This window comes from Drosophila pseudoobscura, chromosome X (genome assembly GCF_009870125.1).
Source record: "Drosophila pseudoobscura strain MV-25-SWS-2005 chromosome X, UCI_Dpse_MV25, whole genome shotgun sequence".
Lineage (NCBI taxonomy): Eukaryota > Metazoa > Arthropoda > Insecta > Diptera > Drosophilidae > Drosophila > Drosophila pseudoobscura.
In genome coordinates this window covers 16,273,237-16,290,451 of record NC_046683.1, presented here as the reverse complement: position 1 = coordinate 16,290,451, position 17,215 = coordinate 16,273,237, and the positions used below count along the sequence as shown (strand labels likewise).

At 46.3% G+C, this 17,215-nt stretch overlaps 6 protein-coding genes and 1 long non-coding RNA gene across 10 annotated transcripts; 4 read left to right on the top strand and 3 right to left on the bottom strand.

Annotated features, from left to right (window-relative positions):
• The first annotated feature begins 364 nt into the window (after positions 1-364).
• LOC4814712 (protein RFT1 homolog) lies at positions 365-2,613 on the top strand. The gene is made up of 4 exons (XM_001354599.4): positions 365-554; positions 689-903; positions 964-2,221; positions 2,292-2,613. The coding sequence occupies exons 1-4, from the start codon at positions 495-497 to the stop codon at positions 2,427-2,429; spliced, it is 1,671 nt and encodes a 556-aa protein (XP_001354635.1). The 5' UTR covers positions 365-494; the 3' UTR covers positions 2,430-2,613.
• A 1,285-nt stretch (positions 2,614-3,898) lies between these two features.
• Positions 3,899-6,225, top strand: Lint-O (L(3)mbt interactor in ovarian somatic cells). The gene is made up of 3 exons (XM_001354600.4): positions 3,899-4,152; positions 4,234-4,552; positions 4,646-6,225. The coding sequence occupies exons 1-3, from the start codon at positions 4,003-4,005 to the stop codon at positions 5,713-5,715; spliced, it is 1,539 nt and encodes a 512-aa protein (XP_001354636.3). The 5' UTR covers positions 3,899-4,002; the 3' UTR covers positions 5,716-6,225.
• A 58-nt stretch (positions 6,226-6,283) lies between these two features.
• On the bottom strand, positions 6,284-8,477 carry Ugalt (UDP-galactose transporter). Its single transcript, XM_001354601.4, has 3 exons — positions 7,997-8,477; positions 7,788-7,907; positions 6,284-7,489 (listed from the first exon to the last, which is right to left on the bottom strand). Exons 1-3 carry the CDS (start codon positions 8,007-8,009, stop codon positions 6,540-6,542), a joined length of 1,083 nt encoding a protein of 360 aa, XP_001354637.3. The 5' UTR covers positions 8,010-8,477; the 3' UTR covers positions 6,284-6,539.
• A 286-nt stretch (positions 8,478-8,763) lies between these two features.
• eIF2Bbeta (eukaryotic translation initiation factor 2B subunit beta) lies at positions 8,764-10,240 on the top strand. Its single transcript, XM_001354602.4, has 5 exons — positions 8,764-8,928; positions 8,986-9,072; positions 9,135-9,591; positions 9,653-10,038; positions 10,110-10,240. Exons 1-5 carry the CDS (start codon positions 8,873-8,875, stop codon positions 10,180-10,182), a joined length of 1,059 nt encoding a protein of 352 aa, XP_001354638.1. The 5' UTR covers positions 8,764-8,872; the 3' UTR covers positions 10,183-10,240.
• On the bottom strand, positions 10,238-11,344 carry LOC4815379 (phosphoglycolate phosphatase 2). Its single transcript, XM_001354603.4, has 2 exons — positions 10,838-11,344; positions 10,238-10,769 (listed from the first exon to the last, which is right to left on the bottom strand). Exons 1-2 carry the CDS (start codon positions 11,225-11,227, stop codon positions 10,242-10,244), a joined length of 918 nt encoding a protein of 305 aa, XP_001354639.2. The 5' UTR covers positions 11,228-11,344; the 3' UTR covers positions 10,238-10,241.
• A 700-nt stretch (positions 11,345-12,044) lies between these two features.
• LOC117184540 (uncharacterized) lies at positions 12,045-13,324 on the bottom strand. 2 transcript variants are annotated; one of them, XR_004469939.1, is made up of 3 exons: positions 12,902-13,324; positions 12,777-12,845; positions 12,045-12,715 (listed from the first exon to the last, which is right to left on the bottom strand). It is a non-coding gene; the product is annotated as an uncharacterized lncRNA (long non-coding RNA). The 2 variants fall into 2 exon arrangements; XR_004469938.1 differs by having other exon boundaries at positions 12,777-12,825; positions 12,902-13,317.
• Positions 13,325-13,387: 63 nt separating this feature from the next.
• On the top strand, positions 13,388-16,619 carry LOC4815134 (uncharacterized). 3 transcript variants are annotated; one of them, XM_015186040.2, is made up of 3 exons: positions 13,388-13,509; positions 15,219-15,800; positions 15,855-16,619. In XM_015186040.2, the coding sequence occupies exons 1-3, from the start codon at positions 13,507-13,509 to the stop codon at positions 16,422-16,424; spliced, it is 1,155 nt and encodes a 384-aa protein (XP_015041526.2). In that variant the 5' UTR covers positions 13,388-13,506; the 3' UTR covers positions 16,425-16,619. The 3 variants fall into 3 exon arrangements, with proteins under 3 accessions (XP_015041526.2, XP_015041527.2, XP_001354640.2); XM_015186041.2 differs by lacking the exon at positions 13,388-13,509 and adding an exon at positions 13,656-15,008; XM_001354604.3 differs by lacking the exon at positions 13,388-13,509 and adding an exon at positions 13,661-15,008 and having other exon boundaries at positions 15,858-16,619.
• The last annotated feature ends 596 nt before the right edge of the window (positions 16,620-17,215 follow it).

Genomic DNA, 17,215 nt, shown 5'->3' with positions numbered 1-17,215 from the left:
GGCCATAGTTAACTCAGCTGGTAATTTATTTAATTGAAAATCCCAAATGAAGCGCCAAAGTGTTAACAGTACAGCTGGAGATACATCGATAACATCGCGGTTTTTTTTTTGGCGCCCTTAGTTTATTGTGTATTATTCCTTAGCTAAAAGCGTTTGTTAGTGATATCAAAAAAGAAATATGAGAAAAAATTAAACTATATATATATTTATTCATATATGCCTTCTTTATATAGTATTTAAAATAGGAAGTTAAGGTGTAGAAGCATCGAATTGATATTCCTTCAGCCATATGTTAACAGGCTGAATAGCTCGTTAAATATTTTGTGCTGTTAGGCGCAAGAGCGGAATTAGATGGATCAGCTGTTCACCGCGACACACACTTCCCAGCACTATCAAATGATTTCGATTTTCGTCAACAGTTTTCTTGTTATTTTATCAAATTTACTTTGATTTGCTGTCTGCATGCAATGCCGCCGACTCACTAATACAGAGCAATGGCACGCAACGTGCTAGAGAGCAGCCTACTGGGCGCTGGCTTCAGTATCATCTTTCAGGTGAGCGCAGTTTCGAATTTGGCCCCAATTGGTGAGATTGGTATTGAGAGTACCAGCCAGCCAGCCCAGCCCCCAGCCCGTCAGCAATTAGTCACCATTTTGATGCCTTGTTATTCTTATCACCCTGTTCCCAGATACTATGCCGCATCCTCACGTTCGGCATCAATGCGTACATTGTGCGCAATGTGGGTCGCGAGGTGCTGGGTATCATGAATGTGCGCCTGCTGCTGCTCGAGAGTACGTTGCTCTTCTTGTCCCGGGAGGCCATTAATCGGGCTGCACTCAGTGCCAATTCGCAGCAGCGAGACAGGTGCTCGTGGGCTCAATTGATCAACCAGATGTGGCTTACGTAAGCATTGAGGAGCACAAATCTCAAACCCAAACCATAATTTGCCACAATCTGTTGCAGTGTACCCATCTGTGTCGTCCTCTGTGGCCCCTGTTTGTACATTTGGCTCAACTGGCTCTCGACCGTAGACGCTGTCTACTCCTCCCAATATGAGTTCGCCTGCTATGCCGTTGCCCTGTCCTGTGTCCTGGAACTGTTCGCCGAGTCCACCGTCTTCGTGGCCCAGGTCTTTTGCTTTGTCAAGCTTAAAATTCTGTTAAACACTCTCCACATCTTCGTGCGCTCAGCCATTTTTCTGTGGATCGTGATTGGCGACAGGAGTGCGGCCATCACAGCCTTTGGCATTGCCCAGATGGCCAGTGCAGTAACCATTGTCCTCGGCCAATACGGATTCTTCTACTTCTACATCGGGCGCTTCAATGACTACAAACTGCAGCAGGCTCGGAAGAAACAGCCGACACCCACATCCTGGGAGCTGACACTGTTCGAGCACATGGACGACTTCCCTTTTACGCGGCTGACCGAGTTCCTGCCGGGCGTTATGTTCGATCCCATTGGGAAGTTCTTCAATCGGGAGCTGCAAACGCTCACGCTGAGCTTTGTCAAGCAGGGTGTGCTCAAGCAGATCCTCACCGAGGGCGAGAAGTATGTAATGTCGGTCTCCCCAGTGCTGAGCTTTGGCGAGCAGGCCACCTATGATGTGGTCAACAATCTGGGCAGCATGGCAGCTCGCTTTATATTTCGCCCCATCGAGGATAGTTCCTACTTCTACTTCACGCAGACCATATCGCGGGACACGCGTCTGGCCAAACAGCCCTCGGACCAGGTGCGACAGGCCAGCAGCGTGCTGAACAATCTTCTGCTGGGAGTCAGTTCCATTGGCATGCTGGCGTTCACCTTTGGCCAGAGCTACTCCTACCCAGTGCTGCTGCTGTATGGCGGCCCAGACTTTGTGGCCGGCGGGCTGCCCCAGAGCCTGCTGCAGTGGCATTGCCTGGCCATCTATCTGCTGTCTGTGAATGGGATCAGTGAGGGCTACATGTTCGCCACCAACACCAGTCGGGACATTGACAAGTACAACTATCTGATGGCCATCTTTTCGGTCAGCTTCCTCGTCCTATCCTACATTTTGACGGGCATCTTTGGGCCGGTTGGCTTCATCTTTGCCAACTGCATCAACATGCTGGGACGCATCCTTTACAGTACCTACTATATCAGGCAACAGTATCAGCCGCTGTCGCTGAATCCGCTGCTGGGCCTTAAGCCAGCCAAGCTTTTTGCCGGGACTCTGATCCTGTCTGGGCTCATATGCTATTGGGTAAGTGCTATATCTATTTATTCATTTCAAAATCTGTCTAATCTTTTATCTTTTCGTCCCCTCTGTGCAGTACCAAAGTTCCGCTCTATTTACCCATTTGGGCATTGGCTTGATAGCCGGCCTTGTGTGTCTACTTGCCTGGGCCCTGTCGCATCGCGATCTGGTGCGTTTGGCCTGGCGATATGGCAGGCGGATCAAAATCGATTAAAGGATATGGGTTGGGCGATTTATCGGAGAGCGCACAAAATGTGGAATGGAATACTTAAATATTTATATAGACAATTGTAAATTAATTCCGGAATTAAGTTATTTACCTATTGAATGTTTGTAGTGCTTCAATGCTTCGTTAATGTTAAGGCATGCATTAAAAGACAACGACAAATTGTACTATATTTTTGTTCAAACAAGAATTGGATGTATCCAATCTATTTTGCCGAAATTTAAATAAATTTTAATTCATTTAAAAATTCAACGGAAATCATAGGGTTTGGTATTTTATGTGCATAGAAATCAATACCCCAAATCTACTAACGCTATGCCTATGCGTTAATTCCCTAACTCGTTCAAATAAATACCTCAACAGCACGCGACAAACTAATATTATGCATTAAATAATATCCTGATATAACTTTTCTTAAACTGCCTTCTCATATAAGCGAGAATGATGACATTATTATCCTGATATACCTTTTCTTGAACTTCAATCATTTATTTTGAATCCATAAATATTTCATACCAAAACATCCCTAGCCTGGTTTTTTTGTTTAACAGAAACGGTCTCACTGAGCAACCGAGCGCGCAACAGGATGACCTTTTGCAGTATTTTTAATACTTTCCGGTATTTTTTTATGTCAAAATTAAGCCGACGGTATATTTACGGTATATAATGGTATATTTTGACCATTTCATCAATCTATAAAATTTCATTTGCAACATTATTTAGAAATCCAATACAAGCAATTATTTAAATTAAGCCAATCAAGTAGAAAATTGATTCCTCAATGATTTTTATTGTATAATTATTATTCTTGATTTTTATGGAATCATTATTATTTTTTAATCAAAACATTTATTATATAATTATTATTTTTATTGAATGATTCTTATAATAAGAATTATTTTTAATTTTTATTGAATAATTATAATTTTTGATTTTTATTGTATAATTATTATTTGTAATTTTTATTGTATAATTATTAAAATAAATATTATTCATGATTTTTATTGAATAATTATTATGTTTGATTTTTAGTGTATAATTGGTATTATAATGATTATTTTTGTTTTTTTTATCGAATAATGTTTATTTCTGATTATTTATTGTTTGTCTTCCCAGGCTACCAGCAACATTGCGACAGTTTTTTTTTTGTTTGTTTAACTATTTTGTTTAAATTGAGCAAAATGAACAACTATCCTTTTTCGTTGTTTTGTTTTGACCTATTTTGATAAAACCTTTTTTTTAGACAAGATCCAATAAAAGCAAGTATTTAGAATAAACCATTTAAGTAAAAAATTGATTCATAAATCGTATAAAATAAAGTGGGCATGGCAAAAAGTTTTATCTAGCTAATAATATTCGGCGGAATATCAAAAACGAGGAATATGTAAAATAGAACTTGAACTCGTCAGTATATTTTCGGTATATTTTTTAAATGAGACGGTATGTTTCGGTATATTTATGAGGGTCGGACCATATATACTTATCGATAGGTCACACAGGCGCGCAAGTAACAACATTTTCGTATAGTCTGCATCTTTTTTAAGCAATTTGCTGGCCTAAGATGAAGCGTACCAAGGACGAAGACAAAGACGAGTTCGCCAGTGCCACTAACAACTTGAATTCAAGCACTGGCAGCAACAGCAACGATGCTGCTGCAACGGTAGGCACCGTCTCAGCATCGACTGCCGTTCGCACCACAGGACGCGTCAAGGTAGGTTACATTTCCCGCCGATTTGCCAGAATCCCCCGTACTGACAAGCTTTGCATTTTATTTGCATTCAACACCTTATAGAAACCCAAGCAAGTTTACGATCCATCTGATAATTATATCTCGCGTGGGTCCCGCAACTCAACGCCAGCGAATAGCAATGTGCAAGCGTCGCCATTGCCGGCATCGGCCGTGGTATCACCAGTGCCAGTTACACCGCCTGCGGCGGTGGCTGTGCCCAATCCCAAGACAGAACTATCCGCCACTAGTGCTTTGCAAGATTTGGAGTCCGGGCAGCCGCTGCGTCAGTTCGATATATGCGAAAAGTGCGGCAAAATGGAACTAAAGCGTGGTTCTGGCCACAAGAGCAATTATCTCGCATGCAAGAGTTGCCAGCACAAATGTATGTACCTTACCCCTAAATCCCCAGTCCACCCAACCTCTTCCAACTCCATGCTCATTTGCATCCCATATATTGGTTTATGTGTTTTTCCAGGGCACTTTTCCTGCCTCACCATCACATTTGATATCCTGGCCGTTGCTCGCAAAAAGTACAAGTGCGCGTCATGCCGCCACTGCCGCATTTGCGGCATCAAGGGCACAGATCTGGCCATCTGCTCTGTGTGCGTGTATTCTTTCCACCGCAATTGCCATGATCCGCCCTTGGACGGTTCCGATCTCAGCGAGCGCCAATGGAAATGCCACGGCTGTGAGTTTGGCAGGAACAACAATAACGACCATTCGGCCAGTGAACAGTCTCGACGCAAATCATATCCGGGACGCAAAAAGCGTGCCCAGTCGGATCCCGCTGGTCAGGAGAAGTCGCCGCCAGTCAAGCAGGGCAAAACCGCTCAGGAATCGAAGGAAAGGTTAAAAACAGAAGACGGAGTCGCCGCCACAGTTGCCACAGAACCATCCACCAAGAATGATGACCCAAAGGAACAAGAAAAGGGGGAGCCGAATATAAAAAAGGAGAAAATCGAATACGAGAAAAAGCGCATGTCTATGGAGGAAAATGAAGAGTCAAAGGAAGCTCTTACAGTAGAGGGAACCAATAAAAAGCCCAAGGAAGAGGTGGTCCTAAAGCCGGACGAAGATCTGCCAGAAAAGTTGGAGGAAAAAGGGCTAGAAAAGAAGCCCGAAGAAGGAGGCCAGCAAGAAAAACCAAAAGAAGAGTCACCGATGCCGCTGGAGCGCATGGACCAGGAGCCATTGGAGGAGGCGGCGGTGCCCACTGCCAGCGATGAAGATGAAGTCGCTCCTGTCAGTACTCAGGCGGCTCCAGAAACCTTAAAGGATGCAGGGCCCAAGATGGGAGATAACCAAAGTCCGGTGAGCACCTGGACTGTTGAGCAGGTTGTCAAATATCTGGCCCGTTTCTATCCGGATGAGGCTGAAGCATTTAAACAACAGGACGTGGATGGCGCCTCGCTGTTGCTGCTCACGCGCGAGGATGTGATAAATGGTTTTGGCTTTAAACTTGGACCGGCTCTGCGCGTCTTTCAGATTATCCTTGGCCTCCAGTCACACACCAACAATGTGGCCCTGGGCTGGTCATCTACCTAGATTAGCTCCCCTAAGGATTCTATTTTACATTTAAATTCTTAAGAAGTTTGTTTTTTTTTTTTCGACCGTAACTATTACTATTATTAGAATACTCTCTGTTCTGTGTGAGCCGAAGCGAACGCGAAAGCTCACCAATTATTAGTGAAATGAACGCTTATATTATTTTTATTTTTTTTTCAACTTCAACGAAATCACTGGTGGTCGAATGATTACACAGCCCTTCTCTAGTCAGAAGTAGACAATTTTCCTACTCGTTGCTGCATGTACCCTAAAGAAGATTTAATTTACTTTAAATTCAATTCAAGAAAAGGTATGTACTTCTCCAGGAATTTGGAAAATGTATACGGCGAACCCTGAAGGAAATGTAACTCAAATTCCCCTCCCAGAATTCTAAAACCCTAATGGAAAATTTATTTAAATATAATAAACCGAATGAAATGTACCTCTCCAGGAATTGTAAAAGTATGTATACAACGAATGAAATACATTAAAAAATATGATTTAAAAGCATTCCCCATAGATTAATCGCACCTAAGATCGATTAAATGTTGAATAAAGAAATTATTTCTTGAGTTTCTTTGTTTCCTTTAATTTCAAACAAAATGATAAGTATAGTACATAATTGGAGTGAGTTGTGTGACTCCGGGGGCAATGTGGATTCTCATATAATCCATAATTACTAAATAAAACACACACAAAGAACAAACACATGCACACACGCATACAGAGTAGTGGGAATATCAAAGTACATCAAATGTAAGCATTACACGGCCCAACTCTGGGCTCTTGGGACAAATACTGTTGGGGGGGCGATCCAGATCATTTCAGACGCGCGGCAGCAGCTTCTCTTCATCGCCCGTCGTCTGTGCCGTTGACTTGGGAGCAGATCGGGACGGATCGTAGCCGTACATAAAGATCGAGGCGATGACTAAGGCAGCGCCAAAGCTGAACTGCAGGGTGAGATTAAAATCAAAGATGTAGATGGAGGCCACGCAGGATATGATGATGGCCAGGGATGTGGCGAAACCCTTCAGAATGTTGTCCGCATACTTGACCACAACGGCCACGATGAGGCCGCCGCCGGCCTGCAGCAGCACCAGATACCACACAAAGAAATCGTAACCATGGAAGAAACCATGCTCGAAGATGCGACTGGCGTCGTTAACAAAGCACGTGAGCAGGCCAAATGGTATGCTCAGCAGACTGAGCTGCACGTTTCTCATCCACACGGAGATCTCGGCTCCCTTAAGAATCTTCTCGAAGTAAATGCCCGCAAAACCGGACAGGAAGCAGGCACCTAAGGCGGACCACAATCCTAACATCCGATTCTGTTCGGGTATCGCACTCAACGACGATGCTGCACCGCCGCCAGTTGACGACGACGAGGGGGAGGAGTCACTGCTGCCGCTCGGACTCGTGACAGTCTGGGCGAGTTGAACCAAGACAATGCCCATGACCAGCAGGAGCAGGGCACCCCACTGCGTGGTGAGCAGCTTACGGCGTAGGATGACCACGGCAAACATGGCCGTGGTGAGGATCTTTAGTTGATATGTGACCTGGTACGTGGCCGCATCCAAATGCGAGGCCGACACATACAGCAGATTGTTCTGCACAATGTATACCAGCGAGGGTACGCACACCTTGAGCGTGTCCACGGGATTGGCAATGATCGTCCTGTGCAGCGAACGCACAAACTTCTGGGCATCCTTGCCCTCCTCATTGAATACCAGAAACAGGCATGTTATCAGCTTGGCAAACTCGGCCATTAGAACAGCTAGAAGAGAGGAGCGATAAAAGGTAAACAATCAAGTCCACAATAGAGATAAAGAAACAGGCTAATGAATTCTTATTTATGACCAAAATAGAACGATTCGAATAATGTTGAATGCGCAGCAGTGTGTGCGTTACACAAGCGGAAGTACGTCGGTGGTTTCTTATCAAGCGCTTCCTCTAGAGCTCCCCATGCCAAACTCTTGTTCACTTCCAGCGCCTCTGCTGATCTGCTGTTGCTTGCGTGGAATTGCCAACGTAAATGCTTTGCCAACATTCCATGCTGGGCACCAGCAACTCACCCGTTGAACTCAGGAAAATGTCGCCGGGTCTGGTCCGGGCATAGCGCATGCTGAGGCCCAAGATCGCATTCTGCAGCGTTAGCGTTAGGAGACTGATGTACTTCAGAGTGTTCGTGTTCACTGTACGATAAGAAATGGGAGCGGGCAACAGCATTGTGACATTAATTATGAAGAGTTCGGATCCAACTAAACATATGTATATTACTCACTATGGATATTCATGGTTATTTCGGAAACGGTTTGCGTATGCGAGAGAGAGCAAACAAAAATATATGATAGGGTAGACCGGTAGACGCAAGAATAGAGTCGGAGCAAACAGAATACAGAATAGAATTGAATAGAATAGAATAGAATAGAATAGAACACAGAGCCAGCAGCCAGATAAATCAACACCGCGAGCAAACACTGAGATCGATCCGGATTCAAAACCCGGGGTCTAGAGGAAATTTCTTTTCGTTTTTTCTGCCAGTCTTACTGCCACCGAACCGTGCGTCGGGTCAATGTGGTAGCGTCCTCAGCTTTGGGAAGAAGACACGTAAACAACAATTTGAAGCTTCAGAGCTGCCCATTCTCGCGGCCAGGGCAAGTTTTTATCGTTGGGCATTGCTGCTGTGTGGTTGTTGTAATTGTTATTGTTGTGTTGCTGCTGCGCTGGCTGCGGCGGCCTCTCTTCCCCGATAACCGATTGCACAGCTGACGGAGCAGTGTATGCCACCGTGTTGGCCATTCAGCGGTATTCGTACGCAATAAAAAAAGCTAAATCTTCAATAAGAAATCAATCAAATTAACTAGCTTGTCCACAAACTGTTTAATGTAAATTGATGCAAATTCTCAAAGTTTACAGTTAAAATTACTATGTGTGTATTATAATACAAAATACCATAGGCATACCATATGTATATTTTTATTTGTTCAGCTTGTGCTGGTTCGGTTGGGACCCACTTCTTGCAGAGCGCACAGCTATTTATAGCTGATACCTGTCATACCTGTCTCACAGGGTATGGTATCGATAACATACGTGGTAATACGTCTGTTTACCAAATTTTATTATTTCGACGGTAATTTGTAACACGCTTAGGGTCAAAATGCGGGAACAGCCACTGAAAGAGGTCACCCAGCTAATACATGCCATCAAAGTGGGGTAAGTGAGCTATAAACGCATGGTTCAAGTACAGCAGCTGCCATTTCCTCTTTGCAGGTTGGTGGAGGGCTCCTTCGGCATAACCAACAAGACATTAGACATCTTCAAATACATAATCATCAGCAAGAGCTGGAAGAATGCCGAGTAAGTATGGCTGCCTATAGCTATGTGCAACTCTCAATGAATATATGTATGTACCATTGCAGTGCCCTGATGCAGATTGTGCGGGCCCAATGCCGCATCTTGCAGGCGGCCCTGCCACAGGAGACTGTTACCTCGAACATAGCACGTCGCATCTTGAAACTCACACGCGAGGAGTTCGATCTGCTGCATGCCAAGGTCCAGCACTTTACAGATGACTCACAGGCCTCGCTGTCGCTCCACAAACTGGTCACCCAGACCAGCGAGAGTAATGTGAGCGTTGACTATTCGGTGCCACAGCAGGGGCTGCGCGAGGCCCTGCTGGATCATCTGCAGGAGGTGGAAACGGAGCTTGAGACCAGCTCTGAGAACATCTGCGTACAGGCTGAAGAGCACATACACTCATCGGAGATCATACTTACGCTGGGACACTCGCGCAGCGTGGAGAATTTCCTTAAGCGAGCCATCAAGAAGCGTCAGTTCCTTACCATCATTGTGGCGGAATGTGCGCCCGCCTGTCGTGTGAGTTAAACTCTAATCTCTCTGCAAGGAGATCAGCAATTGATCTTCTCTTCTTTTGCAGGGTCACAATCTGGCTACCAGCTTGGCTGCGGAGAAGAATGTGGAGATTATTGTCATCCCAGATGCAGCCATTTTTGCCATGATGTCGCGCGTCAACAAGGTCATCATTGGCACACACAGTGTTCTGGCCAACGGTGGCCTAAGAGCTGCCTGCGGTGCCTATACGGTAGCTCTAGCCGCCAAGCACTATTCCGTGCCTGTGATTGTCCTCGCGCCCATGTACAAACTGTCGCCACTGCATCTGTGCGAACAGGATGCCTTCAATATGGTCGGCTGTGCTGAGGATGTGATCCCATACGATTCAATACCGGCCCGCGAGACCAAGGTCTACAGCCCCATGTTCGACTATGTGCCACCTGAGTTGGTCACGTTATTCATATCCAATACGTAAGTAAATTAGTTCAACATTTATTATTCAACAAGTAAATGAATCAATTGTATGTAATATAACCTGTTAGCGGTGGCCACGCCCCCTCGTACGTGTATCGTCTTCTCACGGAACTGTATCATCCCGAGGACTTGGAGATTTGAAATCGTTTTACACTCTGTTTGCCACACACACTCGACCAATAAAGGACACCCCTAATTATCTATTCTTGTATATTCTGGAGCAATTGCGTAAAGTCTGCCAGGCTGTCGGCATAATAGTCTGGCTGTGCGTCAACGGGAGCATTGAACATATCCTCTTTGGTGAGGCAGCCGCTCAGGACGAGCAGTGACTGATAGCCGCACGATTTACCGAACTGGACGTCTTGCACCAGGGTGTCACCAATGAAGATGCAACGTTTGGGGTCTGTGATCTCAAACATTTCAGCGAACATCTCCCCCAAAATGGGCGATGGCTTGCCCAGGAAGGTGGCCTCGCGCTGCGTATAGCGCTTCACATGCTCCAAGAAGTCAAAGAATCCAGCCACATTGAGGTTTTCAGCGAGGGGCATGATGACATCGCTTCCTCCCGCTATCAGCTGGCAGTCCTCGTTCTGCTGCAGATGCCTAATGGCCTTAGCCAGCTCCACGTAGGACATGTCCAGGTGGATGTCGAATAGCACAGCGCCCACAGGCTTGTCAATGCTTAAATGATCTACCAGCGAGGCAGCTGTTAGATGTTCTTTGACTTGCTGCAAGGAAAGTCAATCAATAATTTACTCCACCACGAAAAATCGCACCCTCCAGCACCCATCCTCACCAGCGACTCAAAGTCGATGCCTTGCTTACGCAACGTCTCGTTGGCTTCCAACGACATGAGGGAGTAGACACGCTGCCCAGGCCTGTGCTTCTTTAGATAACGCACAATCGTCTTGACGGGATGCACAACGTCATCGTCATGGACATTGTTAGCTCCAATATGCTTGAACTTGGCCATGTACTGTTCATCGGTGCGAAAGCTGTTGTTCGAAACAAACTTTATTTGCTTGCCGGCCGATTTTAAGGCATTGACGGCAGCCCCAGTGCCCGGTATCCAGCCCACCAGCATCCAGACAACGCCGTCGCAGTCGCTGATGACCATGTCAAAGGAGTCAATGAATTGACGCTGCTCCTTTTGGCTGAGTTCGAGTATGTGACGTGGTGGAGCCATGGCTATATGAAGAATGCGGCAAGCGGCCTTTAACGCTAACCGGCAGATGGAATGGAATGGATGCTGCCGCCCTGGCTTGCGCGCGCACCGCAATTTACCGGACGACTGAATGCCAATGCCATTGCCGCCGCGGCCATTTAACCTTCACCGTCACATTGACGATAGTCCACCGTAGTTGGCTGTAGTACGGCGTCGTCCGTCAGCTGTTCAGCTGACTGTATTGTAATTCTTTTATTACACGATTTAGCTAAATAGTTGATTGCCTTAGTGCCAGTGCCCCGTCTAGATAAGATTTCATATGTAAATAGGAAACGTCTGTAGTGTATGGTCTATGGTCTGTGCATGAGAGACGCGTGCATGGCCGCGGAATAGTCGTGGGCTTGTCTAATCTTCCATAGTGTATCTGCGGGAACCATTCGTACGCTTTTTTTTAATTCTCCAAGTTGGTCAACTGGTGTTAAAATATATCAATAAAACTATTTGTTGCCCCAGAAGTTTACTGTATAAAATCCTCATAAATATTAATTTATTTTGTTATCATTGCTTAGATTAGTTTTATTGGGAAAAGTCATAATAGGTCTTCTTTTGGTATAATTAAATATAGAGTACTATAAACTATGGACATCACACATCAGGACAGGATCAAAAAATATTGATTAAAAATTTAACGTACTCCATAGAAGAACGAAAACTAGTTCGATATACACATATAACTCATCGATTGACAATCAATAATAACGAGATGTAATATTTGGCCCACTGTTACGAACCTTTGTTTTTCTTTGGGGCAAGGCCGGCTAGCCAGTCATCCCAGGGCTGGATACTTCCCAAGCCCTCAGGTCGCACAACAACCAACTGATTGGACATCTCGAACAAAATGAAACAACAAAAATAACCGACAAAAAAAAACTGAAAAAAACGGACTCTACTCGACAAACAACATTACAGTCTTCCCTCAACACAGACTTGGACCAGGTCGAGGTGTCGATGTTTTACCCCCGACGCACCCACCCTACCTGAGATCTGAATCACACGTTCCGGATCTCCCTGCCATTGGCAAAAGCCTTACCCTCTCGTTGCTGTGGCTCCTCTTCCCCCCATACGAAACACTTAACAATTCATTTCTTCGTTATAATCTTCACTTCATTTCCTATTTTCACACGATATCATTTCTAAACTAGGCCTGCCTATTCATCCCCCCCTCATCTTAGTACTACTGGCGGTTAATAAATAATTAGATTAATAGGAATAAATAATATAATAAATATAAATAAATAGGTTACATATATATAATAAATATGGACGGCTTTAAATTACATATACTTATAACTAGAGACGTCTAACAAAAATAATTAATGGGAGTAAATAAGTTGATGTGCTTTTTTTCTTCTCCCTAAGTGGGCGAGGGTCCCGCACTACGTGGCCAGGTCTGATCCTTCGAGACCAGCAGGAAAAACAAGCCAGGGTGGCGGAGCTGTGACCTATTCCCTACGGCCAACAAAAAAAATAAATTAGGGGTTTCTTTACTCCCCCTTTGGAGCGGACTCACTCTTATGCTTCCTGGTCCTGGTTCCTGGTCTTTCCCTGATCTGGATCCCCTGGAATCACATTTATTTATCTTTTATTCATTTTTTTGCAGGGTGATGGCCACTACTCCATCCTCATCCCACTCACTTTTTCTTTCAGAACACAAAAAAATCGCTAAGACACTGTGCACGGCGCGCATGCTCCTCCGTTGCGGGAATTTTTCTTTCTGAACCCCCTCTTGGATGTTCTGTTTAATGCTCCCGGCTGCCGATCCCCATGGCTCTCTCTTCTATCGCCCTTGAACTAGGTTCAAGGGCATGGCCTGATTCGGGCTGCTGGCGGCTCTCTTTTCTTTTGGGTGTGGGTGAGTTGGCTTCGGGACTCCGTTATGGGCTGAGATCGGAAATCCTCTCACAACGGCTCCGGAGAGCGCGCGGAACTCTAACTCTCCAGGACCAGGTGGCCACTCTTCGCTAACCTTTCCCCTTAAATTTTGGCCCTGCCACTCTGTTCAAAAAAATACCTTCCTCTCAGCGCTTCTAGGGTCTCGCCTATCGATATCTTCGCATGCAACACCACAAACTTAAGGAAAACTTGTCTGCTGCCAGTTTTTGTGAATATAAAAAGCAGTAACATCCAACTTTAGGCCTTAAGTTCTCCAATGAAAGATTTAACCGCAGGCATTCCAGAAGATTTCGATTATCTATGATCTATCGAAATCAAACTTTTGGCGCCAACTGACAGAAACAATTATGGTATGCAATTAACTGTATTTAATTAAAATCATTTGAAGCGAAAGCCCATTCGATATGTCTGACACCAGCCGATTGACAGTCAGTCAGGGGTCATGGCCTATCGATCGAAGAATCGTATTTTTGTTGCTTTTGTCTTGTTCCTTTGATTTGGCACGGCCTAGCCTGGGCTTTCCACGGCACTGGGATTGGTGGGGCTTAGAGAAATTACATGCACAGACATATATAACAATAACAACCCCAAAACACGTCAACACCTTGACATTGATGGCTGCGGCATTCAAGCCACATTACGAGAGCCCAAACAGACGGACATTCGAAAGGGCGCAAAACGCAGAGGAAGCCGCGCCAATGGCCAATAATTCAGATTCACAAACATTTCAATTTGGCTGGAAGGCGTGCCACAGTAGTGGCCGAAAGATAATTGAAACAAGACGGCAACGACAACGGCAACGGCAACGGCAACGGAACCAAAGAGGGAAGACCATAGCCAGGCCGAAATACAAAATTGGAAGAAAGGCAAATGGGTTGTCGTCGTGCATTTGATATGTGCGGGTATACTACTTGTGGGTATATCAAAAATCCAAATCGATTGCCAGCGAAGTTAGTTTAGTTAGGCGTCTCTCTGATAAGATACGAAACCTGAACCGAACCACTACCAGAAGAAGACGGGCGGGCCAGTCAGCCAGCCAACACAAATAGCACACACACTGTGCTGGAGCAACTGGCCGTGATTACACAATATATCTATAGTCACCATGAGCACCATCAGCAATGAGCAAAAAATTGCATCTGAGGCCAGCAATGGACTAGAGGCGACAACTCCTATAGCCGGCGGCGACTCCTCCAGCTGTTATAATGGCGAGGAGCTAAAGATTCTTGGCCAGCTAAAGACCATCGAGCAGATCAACGAACAGCGCCGCATCTTTCTGAACAGTACTATTAGTGAGGAGACCACATCTTCAGAGAAGAAAGAGCCCAAAGACGAGGACAGCCAGCAGACGAAGGAGCAGGAACTGGAGAAGCCAGAAGTCGAAATGGAAGCGGAAACGAGCAAGCCTCAGCCTCCGAACAGTCTCGTACTGAACGTAAAATATGCCACGCTACCCAGCCCCAATGTGGTTACGCTACGTTCGCCAATGTCTCCGCCTCCAAAGCCACCCATGCTGAGTCGCACCAGAAGCATTGGCTTCGGCGATGGGCACAGCCCGGTGACCAATGGATCCGCCGAGGCCTCGCTGTTGCGTCAAAGTCTAACAGAGACGGCAATCAGCGAAGCAGCGGCGCCAGTCGGCACGACAAATGGAGGAGCAGCAGCAGCTGTAACAACAACAGCAGAACCACCACCGACCGTGTCCGCTCGTCACTATGAGGGTCTCATCGAGGAGTTGCGCTGTCCGGGCTGTGCCGGCGCCATGAAGGCTCCCATTTTGCTGTGCAAGAGCGGGCACAGTGTCTGCGAGCAGTGCACCCGCATTCTGCTCATGTGCCCACTGTGCAAGGTAAATTGACGTCAGCGGACGTTCCACGTTATTGACTTATCGGTATCCCAAAATCTTATCTAGTGACGTACGCGGGGCGGGCGGGGCGGCTCGGGGGATCGGAATGACAGTGGGAGCCACTTCAAACTGAATATGAAATAGCTGTAGATTGACATCATCGACAGCCGCATAGCGAGTGATCTTTTCACACATCTTTCCTTTCCTTTGCAGGAATCATTCACCAATTCACGCTCCCTGACCGTCGAGGCTCTGTGTGCCAAGGCCCACTTCGGATGCAGCCATGCGGCCGGTGGCTGCCAGGTGCGTATGCCGGTGGCCCTATTGCCCTGGCATGAGCAGCAGTGCATCTACAAGCCAATGAAGTGCTTCATGGGTCGGGTGTGGGGCGAGTGCAAGTGGCAGGGTAGGGAGGTGCAGTGGAAGGAGCATCTCGAGGAGCAGCATGCCGAAAAGCTGTTCCGCTCGAGCACCTCGGATCTGGTGTGGAACATGGCTGCGCGACGTAAGCCCCTCACGGGCTACTATGTCTTCCAGGCACACGACGAGATGTTCAACTTCTACGAGATCTACGACAAGCAGCGCATCCTCTTCACCATGACCTGTACGTCGAATCGGCGCGAGAGCAAGTATAACTATGCCTATGAGGTGACCCTGCTCCAGCCGGACAACGAGGCCCTCTCCATGACCCAGAAGTTCCCCGTCCACAGCGAGTACGATCGCGATATACTAATGGACGGCACATGCGTGAGCATTCCCCTAAATGAGCTATCGCGTTTCGTGGACCCCGAAAAGGTGTGTGTATCTAGAGGAATCCTCATTTGAACTGACACGATCTCTTCTTTTTAGCAGGTGCTGCACTATCGGGTGAGCGTGCTGGCGGTGAAGTCCCCGCGCCGGGCCAAGCCACCGCGCCAGAGCCTACCCGTCCCCATCGACTATGAGCAGACGAAGAATGCGGGTGTGAATGGCAAGAGTGTGCCGCCTAACATGATCATTACGCGCACATATAAGGAGGGCATGGGCGAGGTGGAGGTGGAGCCCACAGCCGCCGCCGGCACACCCGATTCGGAGAACGATTCCAACGCCAACAATGGACTGGAGCTGGAGCGCAAGTGGGGCACCCCTCAGCTGCATTTCAATCGGAAGTATCTGAGAAATACCCTGAATGACGCTGGAGGCCAGCAGGAGGATGAGTTGCGTCCCCTGGCCGACGATCGGCGTGGTGTGGGCGATGACAAGCTCTCGTTGTGCAGCAACGGCACCAGCTACACGAAAAAGGTCTCCGACTCGTTGCGCAAAAGCTTTAGGGCCCTCAAGGCGGACATCATTGAGATGCGACCGTTTGCCAAGAAGTCGGCCAAGACGATCGATGGATCATCACCCAGATCATCGGTCCAGACCAATGGAGCCAAATGACCTAAGTCCACGCCAGCTCACATTTTTTCCATCTGCAATTCCGAAACTGCAATGTAAATATGTTTTTGCTTCCTCACATTTCTTGTGTGTGCTACTTCCATTCTAATTTAAAGCATGTATATATTCCAGAGTGATTAAAAGTATATCAAATAAAAATAGCTCCAAAATTGGTAGAAATATACCATCGAACATAAAGTTCAACAGTCTTTAAAAAGCCACATATTAATCTTGCCTCCTTACACTACAATACATATATGCTGCGGAATTGGCTGCTATCTTTACGGCTCGCAAATACGCCCAAACCCAAAAACATCGATCCGCAATTTGCTCTCCCTCTCAGTCTTCCTCGTGCAGTGTAGCGCCCCCTGGCGGAGTGAGCGAGATATAACGATTGGATGGTAATTCGTCGGTAGGAAGAGAGACAGAGTGATATAACGTAATGCGCAGTATATAAACAGCTGGAATACTGGTCTTTAGGTGGAAATAGAATAAACGGAGTGCATAAGTTACAGAAATAATAAGATTACATACTATATGTATGCTTACACAGACTGAGGTCGGGCTCGGCGGTCTGGACGCCCTGAGCCAACTAAGAAGCCGGGGCCAACAAAAATAAAGTAATTTAAAATAAATTAAAAACTAAATATTAGCCCGTGGAAATTACGATTTTTTTTTTAATTTTCATTGTGAGGCCGCTCTTTTGTGGAGGACCCGAGGCGATAGCCAACCTGTGCCCACATCATGCACTAATACCGGTTAGTATAGTTTTCTTTTAACTTTATTTCGATGAA